The 13,115-nt window shown below is 31.5% G+C and overlaps 1 protein-coding gene across 1 annotated transcript in view; it reads left to right on the plus strand.

The window, feature by feature from the left end:
• The window catches only part of dysc (whirlin protein dyschronic), a 122,946-nt gene that overhangs the window by 38,275 nt on the left and 71,556 nt on the right, over positions 1-13,115 (plus strand). Inside the window, exons 4-5 of the mRNA XM_018505929.1 lie at positions 961-972; positions 4,056-4,186. Of these exons, the coding sequence (XP_018361431.1) occupies positions 961-972; positions 4,056-4,186 (143 nt within the window). The remainder of the gene's footprint in view (positions 1-960; positions 973-4,055; positions 4,187-13,115) is intronic.

Genomic DNA, 13,115 nt, shown 5'->3' on the forward strand with positions numbered 1-13,115 from the left:
TATACCATTCACATTTTATACAAAAATTTATAATCAATATTTTTTTTTACACAAAAACTTATAATTAATATTTAAATTTAAAACTTGTATACAACCAAATGAAATGTTAAATAATAAACAAGACACTCAAATATTTGTGTAATAATACGCTCCAATTTAAGAAGAACGAGGTAGTATGTTTAATTCAATACTAAAATGTACTTAAAAAATGTTTCGAAACGCTTGAAAGTACATTATAATAAGAATCAGCTAAAGTATATTGCCATGTTAGCATCATGATGTAACGGCAAGCTACTGAACAAATAATTCTATAGGTAATCACTAGAATTCATCACCTAATAGCGGAAATATTAAGAGGGGCCATTATATCTACTGGCCATAATACCACGTTCTCTTCTATACTCCTGTATACTTGAAATTGCCTACATATATAACTGCATGTATAGTGGAAAATGATTACAAATTATAGTTATTATTATCACATTTTATATAACTGTTAAAAAAATATATAAATTATAGTTAAATAATAGTTATTGCAATCATTTTTATAACAATAACTAATAATAATTTGTAATCATTTTCGATGCCAAATATATATTTGTCGATAAAACTATACATGTAGTTGTTATTACTAACGATAAGGCAGGTAATTGTAGTCACAAATATAAAAAACTTTTTACTCAATGTGTTTATTTTTCTTAATTTATATATGTATATTTATTGATACGTCGGCTTGTGTGACTATTATCGTGAAATGTGGTCCACAAGATAGTGCAGGCTCCATTTCGAGTCTTTAATAAAATTTTCTTACCGTTATATTGTATTATCTCGTCTTGAAAAGGAAGCTTGTTGAACTCGACGTAAGCTTCCTGGGGATTTCACCATCGTTCGCGACCGGCTGAGATCGAGAATAAGCCAACTTGCGTTGTGTCATTCTTATTTTCTGTTTCGCTGTATCAGAAGTGCAGTCAGGTAACTCAACGAGAGAAAGGAGGGTTTATAACGCCATCGCACCACGAGTATCTGTCAGAAAGCTACTTCCTCTCTAGACTTGGCACGCCGACAGCTCGTTGCATGGGTGTACAATTGCATATGCGAGTAGAGAGCGTATGAGTGCGTAGAGGAAAGTTCAGCCGTACACTATAACACCAGTCATAAAGCTCCGCGTAAAGTGGAACGTTCGGGGAATAATGGAAAAGCGTTTAAATCTCATTAAATGTCGCTAAATTAACTGCAGATATTTTTCTGCAATTCGGGCCACCGTACAATTTCCTCGTAAAAGTAACCGCCTGTATACACAAGGTGCTTTCCCAACGCTCTATTCCGCGGGAAAAATTTAAATCGAGATTTAATTACCGTGCCTTCCGAAGCTCCGAAGAAAACAAACTCTCGACTAAAAATGAAGGATTAATATGAACGGTTAATTGGATCGTGATTAATTATGATTGCAAAAACGGATAATTGAACTTCCTCGTTCTTTCGGTAACTTGAGGTAAGCTCTTCTTCAACTCAGCCTCAATTCCGCGTTGCGATTGTTGAAATGTTTGCCGTTCGAACATTATTATCTTTTATTCAATTAAATTTTTATTGAGCAAATATTATCTTCAGGTTAAAATTAAAACTTAATTAAAATATTTGATTGGAAAATATAATTGTAAGAAGAGTAGTAGAATACACGGACAAATCTCGGAGAGTTCAATTACATGAAACATCTTGTATATTAACGGTTAGTAGATAATGTTGGAGTTTAATAGTAAATAACCGAAAAATTCTTAACTGATTCTCCACGGATGTCACCTCGATGACAAGAAAAATAATTATGAGCTAGTTATTTTTATCTTGATGTTAAATTTGTTCTTTCGTGTCATCTGAAAAATTATGTCAACCCCGGATCCAACGATAACTTGGTCCCGGCACAAACACGCAATAAATGACGCCGCATGAGCTGCATAAATGCAGTTTGAGCGTGCTATTTGATGTATCATCACATTTCCTTTTGCTTAGCCACAAATTACAAATACACACACACACACAAACGTACACGAACACATTGGCACTACTAGATGTTTCAGTAATAATTTAGCAACGAACACGCCTCCGAAAAGTAATTTAAACGTTCGCACGAAAGATGAAAATATTCAATCTTGTTTTTAATCTTAGCACATAAAAATTTGTATTTTATATATTTATAAATTATACTTTTTCAGATGTTAAGATTTATAATCAAGATTGTGGTTCATTTATATTAATCATAGTTTATGTCTAAATAATTTCTTTCTTTATAATAATATTGATTATACTGGTCGACAATGATTTTCTTAAATAGGTAACTTAATTCTTATGTATTTTTTTAATTCTGAAAATGAGATTCGATTTTATTCTACGGACTTCAATTTCTTAACATATCTCTTTTTAAAAATTTTACATTTTGCTGACAACAAATAGTTATATAGGACTTCTTTCTTAATTAAAATGATTTATTTTTGCTTGAAAAATTGTATAATATGTAAAATTCATGTTAAATTAAATAGATATTCCTTATGAATCATTTATTTATATTTAAGCAGAAAAAATAAAGAGAGATAGGAGAATTTTTAAATGCATGTTTCTCAAAAACACTGCTTTCCTTATTTTGATTGATTTAGAATTAATGCAAAAAATAGTATAAAAATAGCTTAGTACATATTTAATATAAAAACATAATTTTTTTTACCAGCGTTACCTATTAAAGTATAATTAATTTTTATAAATGTTTAAATAATTTTTTTATTCATGATAACTATCTAATAAAATATAATCGATTCTTACAGATATTATTATAAATATATCTAGAAGAAGATATTATCATACACAATTTTTTTTCAGTTCATGAAGAAAGCACGAATCGCGCAATTAACATATTTATTCACAAATCTGTATCAAAGAATTAACATCTTGAACTCAAAATCAATCATACTCGATTAATCTCGTTTTCCGCATTGTTCTTTTCTTTCTTTTTTTTTTCATTTAACCGTATGAAATTCATTGTCTCCGTACGTGAATGCCGTTCAAAAATTCATGAATAATCTGTAGTCCTTGGTTTAAAGTTTCCATCTGGCTGCTATCGATTATCGTTTTTTCAGAGGGGTAAAAAATACTTTTCAGAGAGTACATATATACGCAAAATGCATACATATACGCACGTACGTCCACAATGTGCAATATCTCATAATTGCATATGCGAGCACATCATGCGATGCGATCGCACTTCCTCTCGATTATTTGAAAAAATCTGTGCATGCCTTTCTTTCTCTGTCACAAATACACTTACACACACGTGCATCGTGTTACATGGAGACACACATTCACCGTTAACCGATATTCTACTTTGAAATGCATCCGCATACTTCGTTTTTTCATTTTCCTCTCGTATTTCCACGATATTTCTGCCCATGGCGTTTATTACATCCCGTTCAACAAGTATACCGGGGAAGATTGCCAAAATTTCAACTTGTTTGTCACATGCCAGCCAACAGGTCCTCATCTCTCTATATACTAAATTACGCTCATGTTAAATATTTTATAACGCGTTAGTGTGAAAGAAATTACATTAAGTGCGTATATATCGCATTAACATTTGACAATCCATTGCAAAAATATCACCTATACCTATATATTCTAAAATGTTTATTTTACATTATTTTTGAACAAACATAATAATTCGATAATATCAATATAAATATTAATTTTATAATTGGTAAAAATATCATATTCAATACAAAAGAAATTCTCTGCTGTATTTGCTGTAATAAATAACAAAATAATTTCTTGATATTAAAGAATCTCCATCGCTAAAATATTATTTGAGCGTCACTGAGACACCTATGCCTTTTTCATTAAAAACGAAATTTATTATTAACTAAATCGTATCGTGGAGGTGTGACGGAGGTTGCTTCGTGAAATTCGTTCGGACAACTTGTCGCGTCATGGGCGGAAGGTCTTAGTTGGCACCGATTGTGAATCGACGGTGGAGAGACTCACCAGTCTGACGGAAAGTCTGTGCGAACTGTTTTCAGGGGTGGGCGTCTACATCTCGAGGGTGGAGGAAGGCTCGGTGGCCGAACGTGCTGGACTCAGGCCAGGAGACACCATCCTGGAGGTGAACGGCACGCCTTTTCGCGCGGTCACCCACGAGGAGGCCCTCAAAGTAAGTCGCAACTTTTCTCACTTACCGCTGCCCTCCTTGGACCCCCTTAACATCGTCTGCGATATCTTCTATCCTGACGGTTCCATTAGCACTTACTGCCTCTGAAGGCTCGTAGTTAACCCGAAGATACGAGCGAAAAGATAGCGCCGTTAATTCTTAAGACGTGAGAGATCACGACGTATTAAATAGTTCATTACTTCTCTTATCGACTTTCTTATCAATTTCGTTCTATTTGCAATACGTGCATACTTAGAGAAAAAGATATTACTGGTAGCAACTATAAAGGTGGCAACTACTCAAGCTTTATTGTAGAATTAATATACATAGTTAAATCAATTATTTTATACAATATATATGTTGCAACTACATTAGTTTAATTATGTACATTAATTTTACATATAAAACTTGTACGAAATTATTGTCATTTGTATAGTTATTATTAGCGCTTACCGTCTTTGAAGATTCGATCGCGTTAACCCGAAAATACGAGCAAGAAATAGCGCCGTTAATTCTTACATATTAAATATTTCATTGCTTCTCTTATCTATTTTCTTATCAATTTCATTTCAAACTTTGCAATATGCACACTTAGAGAAAAATATATAACGGCAGCGACTATATAAAAGTGGCAACTATATACGTTTTACATGTAAAATTAATGTACAAATATACAGTTGAATGAAGTATTTTGTAGAATATAGATATTGTAACTTCATTAGTTTATTTAACTATGTACATTAATCTTACATATAAAACTTGTACAATTGTCACCTTTACAGTTGTTTACTACTATATTTTTCAGTTAATATATACTTACATTTGCAGCATAAATTTTATTTAATAAGAGATATACAACTTAGACACATATATGTATGTCTCTTGTTAAAATATCTCGAGAAATTAAAGTTTATTTATTAAAAAACGAGTAAATGTGTAAACTATACCTGTATTTTTCCAACTAACGCTGATCCTAATTCAATTAATATTAATTTATTTTATTCCGTTAGAGACAAAATTATAAAATTTAATTAATATCAAGGTTGTTTCGTGTTGAAGCTTAAAGGTGTACGATAAATGCGATAATGTGATATAAAACATCTGTTGAAAAAATGGATCAAAATTTTATGGTAGAATTTATGGTTGAGAATGTAATTGGCAATTTAAGGTTTTACATACTTTAAGAATTAGGTTTATAATTTCCGATTAACAATAATATCAAATATTATGTTCATATATGAGTTCGAAGTTTTAACTCTCAAAATGTATAATTCACAGTTTAATCTTCAAATTAATAATTCCACTCCAAACACAAGTTTAATTAAATTAGCTCAGAGGACAGAATAACTTATGGAACTTTATTTCTTGGTCGTCGTTTAGATTCGCGAACGTCTCAACACTATCTTGATGGCAATTAGATACTTTTTACCGGGAAGAGCAAGAACGAGAGCAAAAACGAGCAATTAGAATCGTTCCAATTAAGAATTTTCTCCAAATCCGAGTCCCATCGAGTAATCGTGCGAATACATCTGATATTTACGACTGACTTTAGAAACCGCCTCAATCGGAACGCTGGTCCCAACTCTCAATCGGATTAAAGAAAGTAGGGTAAAACGTGAAACATCCCTAAATCTGTGTGCAAATACTTGGAAAACGGACCACTTTCAAGATCAGCTGTTCTCTCCTCTATTCTCATCCCTTTCCTTATTATATAAACGATTTTCCATTTATTATCAGCGTTTTTAAATCTTCCATCGTTCAAGATTTTTACAAGATTTATTCACTTTTATAACTCCCATAATCCTTTATAAACTCATCATCGTTAATTAGGGAAGGAAGGTGTCGAGTTATTTTATAGTATAATTTTACTAATATATATAATTTATCATTAATATATAGCTGTATTATATTCAAGATATATTTCGAAAATTTCTGTTTTATGGAATGTTTTTGTAATCGTTGAAATGATATAGTCTTTTATAAAAGTCCACTTTAGACGATTTATATTTATAAAATAAAAATTTTAAGATAAAATTTTTAGAATAAATAGACGAAAAATAGACAAATTTTTTTTACGTTTTAAAAATATCTATTACTTAAATTAATATATTCCGTGTATTTTTAATAAGTAAAATATGAGTTTTGAACTCTCAGAATTTCATCACAATGAACTAACGCTGATTAATCATAGTATTTATTTTATCACTTTACTTGTTTTTATAGATTGTTTCTTTCTTACTCTTTCTTACACAACTGATAGTTGTGGAATAGAATATATTATATGCTTCTAATTTTTAACTTTAACTAATATTTGCTCACTAGTGACTGTTTTGATTTTTAAAATTTTTTCCTTGTTTATTTAAATAGAAACTAAATTGAAATATGGTACATCAATATTTTTTTTATCCAAGTATATAGAAAACCCAACATTCAATACATGAATATATTTGTAAATAATTAGTTCATGTTTTTTTTTTACAAAAAGTAGCAATTATTAAAACTTGTGAGTGGTGCTATATATTGTATGCATTTTTTATATTCTTCGAATGTTTATATTTTTGCATGTTATACGATGCATAAAATTACAATTATGTAATTTTATGTATCTTGATTTCTGTCTCTCTCTCTCTCTCTCTCTCTCTCTCTCTCTCTCTCTCTCCCTTTCTTTTTTAATATAAATTGTAGATTGTTAAAAATAGACTTAAAAATGCCGCAGTACTTGCGAAGTATTTGTGACTGTTCTGCATATTTCCACATTTATTAAGAAAAAAGTACTTAATTTATTTTGTGAGATATAATGTTTATTCCACTAAAATAAATACGGCGAAATGAAATTCTATTCCTAGAAAATAAAAATTATCTATTTTATTGTTTTACAATCAGATATATAAGTCACAGAAATGTATATTTTGTCGTCACAGTTGAATTTTCTTTATAACCAATAAATATCGATAAAACGTCACATGAAACATTTGCTGGCAAATGTTTTGACTTTTTTTCTCAGTGTATCATGCGTGGCGCACATTGCATGCCGTCATGTTGAAGCACCGCCGAGGGACACCCTTTGATCCACAGGGTAAACGATTCAAGGGAGGGAATATTATTGCTCGGTTAGCATGTTTGACGTTCGCTCGGAGTCAGCAAACACTAAGCGGATAATATTCACGCATGTAAAATTAAGCGTTTCTCTCTCTATACATATTCTCGTCTTTCTATTTCCCAAGTGACGTGTAAGACGACACAGAGGAGCAAGAAGATTAAAACAGCTCGAATATACCGCATCCTTTTTAAGTCAGAATTCAAAATTAAACGATTTATAAGCCGGGAATAAAGCGTTGAATTTTAAAATAGAATCGAGGAATCGTTTATGGTTTAACTTAGCGACATTCGCGAAAACGTGGGAGTCAATTTCGAGATAAATTTCTAGAGGAACAGACTGCAACGCGCAATTTCAAACTGTCCGCTTCGATATAGAATATCGAAGAAATCAATTTAAGGCCAAAATTGAAGGTTGGCAGAACGCGAATATCTAGTTTGGTTCGCAGGATGAAAACTTGTGGTCTGAAAATTTTTAACGACATCAAGTTCAACGCTTCGAGATCTCGTGAGGTCTTCAACGAGCTACATTTCACTGTCGAGTAGCTTTAAGCTGACTCGACAGTGCTCATTGTCGGCAACCTTTTGTTTCGAATCTTTAGAAGAGAATCCCACTACAAGAGCATTAGGATTATGTAGCTATAATATGCGGAAGATAATTGGAATCATTTGCACCATGAGAGATTACTCGCGGCTATTCTCCGAACAACTTATCTCGCGTTTAACGGTTCTCTTTGATTCTTTACGTCTGCGAATCTGATTGCTGCGTGTTTATACTTGCGATCGATCGTGAAAGATCTTCCCGATTTTTAATTTAAACTCGTTTAGTTAATGCATTTATATTCTTTATTCTCGTCAATTTTATTTATTTAATCAATTACGTTAGGATTGTTAATTTTCAGAAATTTACAAAATAAATTTACGAAATTCTTTGTGCAATCTGTTAATCTGATTGCTGCACGTTTGTATTCACTATTGATCAAAGATCTGTGTCCCCTCGATTTTTAATTTAAGCTCATTTAAGTTTCATTTCGTATTTGCATTTTCTATCTATCAATTTATTTGTTAAATCAATTATGCAACGATGATCAAAAAATAGACAACGAAATTTTTCATGCAACTTGTTAACTTGATTGCTGTGCATTCGTATTTGCTATCGAGAGTTTAAATCATCAAAGATCCTCGTCCTCTCGATTTTTAAATAAATTCGAAAGATTCTATTATTTATATTATTTGTTAATCAACTTTATTATATATTTTGTTATTCACATTTTTATTTAACTGTAATACGGAGATTGCACGCTCGCGCTCTTTCAAGAACTTTATTTATATTGCTGTTTGCGCGTAGCTCGTCACGATTTCCACATACGCCGCGACGTGAAGAAACGCTAAGGAATTGCGCGAATCGATCGTAGAATGAAAGCAAGGATATAGGTCGAGTTCTAGAGACTTAGGCCGATGATATTCCGGAAAAATTGCTGTCACGGGAGGGTGAGCGAATGGGTCGTGGCAATCTATATCCATCCTGATTACCCTTCTTCGCATCTCCTACGATACGTGCCTTCTTACTGAGTCCTATCGATCGACTGTATATCCCCGATTGCGTTGTAAACTTTTATACGCGATTTAAAAATATTTAGCAAATCCGTTAATTTAAGTATTTCAAAATTTCTTCCCTTTGTTCTCCTTTTCTGCTTTTTTTTATCACGTCAGTGCTATTTTTCTGAACTTCCACACACTGAAAAAAATTTCTGGTTGAAAATGGACGAATCAGAAATTTCTGGTTAAATTTATTAGAATGTGCTATTTTTTGAACTTCCACACACTGAAAAAAATTTCTGGTTGGAAATGGACGAATCAGAAATTTCTGGTTAAATTTATTAGAATTCTAGTTGAGATAACCGGAATTCTGATTGATACTACATTTCTAGTAAAATTTACTAGAATTCTTATTTTTACCAGAATAATTATATTAATCAGAATTCTAGTTACCTCTTAATTAGAATTCTAATAGACATAACCAGAAAATTCTGATTCGTCCATTTTCCACCAGAATTACTGTTTAATCCAACTAGACCATATTTCTCAGTGCAGTCTTTTTTATTGTAATAATGATGCGATAACACTACAATAAACACAAATAAAAGTAATAAAAATAAAAATACACACAATAATGTTATAATAAATATAAATATGATAATACAATAAAATCACGTCAATTTTAAATAAATGTTGAACATCGATGGAATTTTATACAGTATAAACCATTTAGTAAAAATATGTAGCGAATCTAATTTGTGCTTTAAAATTGTTTCCTCGCTTTCTCTGAATTTCCGCAGCCTTTATTAATAATGATGTAATAATATTATAATGAATACAAATAAAAACAATAAAAATATAAATACAACTAAAAATATCTACGATAATAAATATAAATATAATAATACAATAAATGTAAAACTGTGTCAATTTTGAAGAAATATTAATGCAAATTTTATATTATAAAGCATTTCGATCTAGATTTGTTTCGCGATATTACGTGAAAAGGAGCTGTCCGTTTCATTAATTATTATTCGCATATATTATTCTTGAAGTAAATCTCAAGTAACTGTCGCGCGAAGATTTCACGATCCTTAATCGTGTTTCGCGTTTCGAATTAATATGAAATAATGCGACTGAATGGAATAATACTCTAATCTAATAGAATGTTTCTTTCATCCTGTCAGTATCAGATCCCCTTCGCCGGTATCTCATTTCGATTCTGCTTTGATCACACCGGTTTCGCGAAATTCGATGAATCTTCCAAGATGTCGGTGTCATCTTTTATTCAGTGAAATCTCTCACGCTCTCGTGGCAGCTGAATAAGATGACTATATCCACGTGATGCATGTGAAAATGATCTACATTCCTCGCAACAATTGACCCCGTGTTTGCGGCGCGTGCGATATTGGATGGCTCCAATTCGTGATGCGCAGTCAAGTCTGATTTTAATTAAAAGGTACGAATAAATATTAACATCAACAGTTTTAGGTAAACAGTAATTTCCAAACCGATTCGAAGCGCTCCGTATAATAACTTTTTAATAACTCCATGGAATATACGAATGGCTAATTTACTTAATGGAACCATCAACCCGGAAATATATAATTGTCTGATTTTTCATGTAAACGATCACCTGGGGTGCTTTTATACTCCAATGAAAAATTACTGTTAATCACATATTGATATTTTTGATTGTTTCCCGAATTATTAATATTTGAAAACATCACGGATATATGAATTTACTCACAATTTTTTGAAAAAAGCAAATAGAAACTAAACAAATATTTAACAAATCAAATAAGTGCGTTAAATATAGCTTATATATTATGATAATATTTCTAAAAAAATATAAAGATATTAATTATATTTATAAATTATATAAATATAAGATATTTTGGCGTTTGAGACTCTTTTTATTTTGTGACCTGCTCTCTCATTCAATTTTTATAAAACTTAATCTATGGAGTTATTTAAAAAAACTTTATTCGAATATATATATTATTTAAAATTCAAATTCAAAAAATTAAAGTTGATGAATTTAATATGATAGAACTTCAAACAAGTAACCTGATTTAAACTGATCGTAAAACTGGGTTTTAGGGAATTTTTAATTGTAAAGTAACATCAAGTTTCCAGTTTCGCTTTATTTGAAACACGTCAGTGCTATACAAACAGTTCGTATTGATTTTCAAATATGCAGAGCACTGTGACATTTGATCTTCCTTTAGCGGAGATTACTATCTTTTGAAATTCGACCTTTTCATTCAACAAAGCGATACTCAAAACCTCTCTAAAACCGAATTTTACAATATAATCAGATTATTTTTTTTTAATTTGACTTTTAGACACAAATAATAATATTATTAGGCACGAAAAACCGCTTTAACTAAATATGGCATTTCTCACTCGTGTGTATTTAATCTCGTCGGTTAATTTTCACTTAATATTAAATTTTAAAATTCTGAAACCTGAATCAAATCCAGCAAAAATCCTTATAAGAGACAAAGATTTCTTTAAGCTTCTTTGTTAGAAAGCTCCCTCGAAGGATTACTAAACGTTCTTTACTGCGGGTTTTTAATAGAATTGCATATTTAAAAGGCATACCATAAAGAATACTTATTAAAAAAGGAAGAAATATGTTAAAAAAATAATATCCATTTTGCAACAATTTATGTTTTCTTGCCGCTGCAGCGTAAAAGCACTTCAGGTGACTATTCCCGGGTTAATGAAAAATACTTGCGTAACGCCAGGACATGAAATATCTACTAAAAAACTTGAAACGATTATTGTTCCAAAATCCCTTCCTGCTAAACACAAAATAACAGCAACGTCACACAAATGTTATAATTTTCTACTCAACAATTAATACTTAATAATGTATAACATTATATTACATTTATACAGAATGACAAAAAAGTTAAACCACAAAGTTTTGTTTATGAAATCATTAGTAACGTATATTTATAAAAAATAAATTCTGGAGTGTTAATAATATTTTATTAAATACTAAAAATAATAATTAACGTTAAAAATGGCTATTTTTAGCTTTGGTTTAACCGTTAAAGCCGGTATTTATAGTCGATCTTTTTTTTTTAAGACCATTTTAAATCATGTTTCAAAATGCTAATAAGGTTCTCTGACTGGTTCATGACGTCTTAAGGCTTCTATAAGACAGTCTTGAATATAAGACTCGACTATGAATACCGGCGTAAGACGCTTGGAGAACGCATTGACAATGGCCGCGTATCTTTTTACAGAAAAGTTCTCCCAGCAATGGAGCAGTGTTCAGTTCAATCGATGAAATCTTTTCATGCCGAGTCCTTTCGATATTTAATGAGAAATATATAGTAACTAATACGTCAGAATTCGTTTTTTAAATATAAATTCTACCTACGTAAATCGACATTAAAGACCTCATTTTGGCGTCAAAATGACGACAAATAACACCAGTTTGTTACTTGAATAATCTGATAAACACACAAAAGTTTTGCGGCCAAACTTTCTTGTCACCCTGCATTGTTAAGGAGGAAATTGTGATATTGACGTAATGTTACTGTAAAGTCTGTGGGACACGATGCTTGTTTCCTTGCTGGGTTGTTTGCGTTTGAGTAAATTAATGGAATTGTACCATTGTATCACAAAGAACACAGAATTTCTATTCATCAAAATGCACACTGAAAAAATTTTCTGGTTGAAAATGGACGAATCAGAAATTTCTGGTTAAATTTATTAGAATTCTAGTTGAGGTAACCGGAATTCTGGTTGATACTATATTTTTAATAAAATCTACTAGAATTCTTATTTTTACCAGAATAATTATATTAATCAGAATTCTAGTTATCTCAACTAGAATTCTAATAGGCATAACCAGAAAATTCTGATTCGTCCATTTTCTACCAGAATTACTGTTTAATCCAACCAGACCATTTTTCTCAGTGCAAGCAATCTAGCAGGAAAACAAGCGTCCTGTGCCGCAGGCTTTACTTTATATGCTTAGTTCCGATTTTACGTGTGGAATTCGGGAACTTCGGCTGGCGAGAGACTTGGATCTGACATTGATCACCATAAACAGGATTAAATTGCTTGATCGTAAAAGGCCGTATAGGATAACGGTGGCAGCGAGACTCGTTATCTCGTAATGGCTCGTCAACGAGATACTCTCGCAAGAAGCGTGAGCACCAGGACGCGTGCTACGCAAACAACACATTCAAGCTTTATTTCCGCCCTCTCCCTTGCAACTATTCTCGCACGATGACGCTGACGACGATGTCGGCGAGGATGAGGGTGAGAACGA

Source organism: Trachymyrmex cornetzi, unplaced genomic scaffold, assembly GCF_001594075.2.
Source record: "Trachymyrmex cornetzi isolate Tcor2-1 unplaced genomic scaffold, Tcor1.1 scaffold220, whole genome shotgun sequence".
Classification (NCBI taxonomy): Eukaryota; Metazoa; Arthropoda; class Insecta; order Hymenoptera; family Formicidae; genus Trachymyrmex; species Trachymyrmex cornetzi.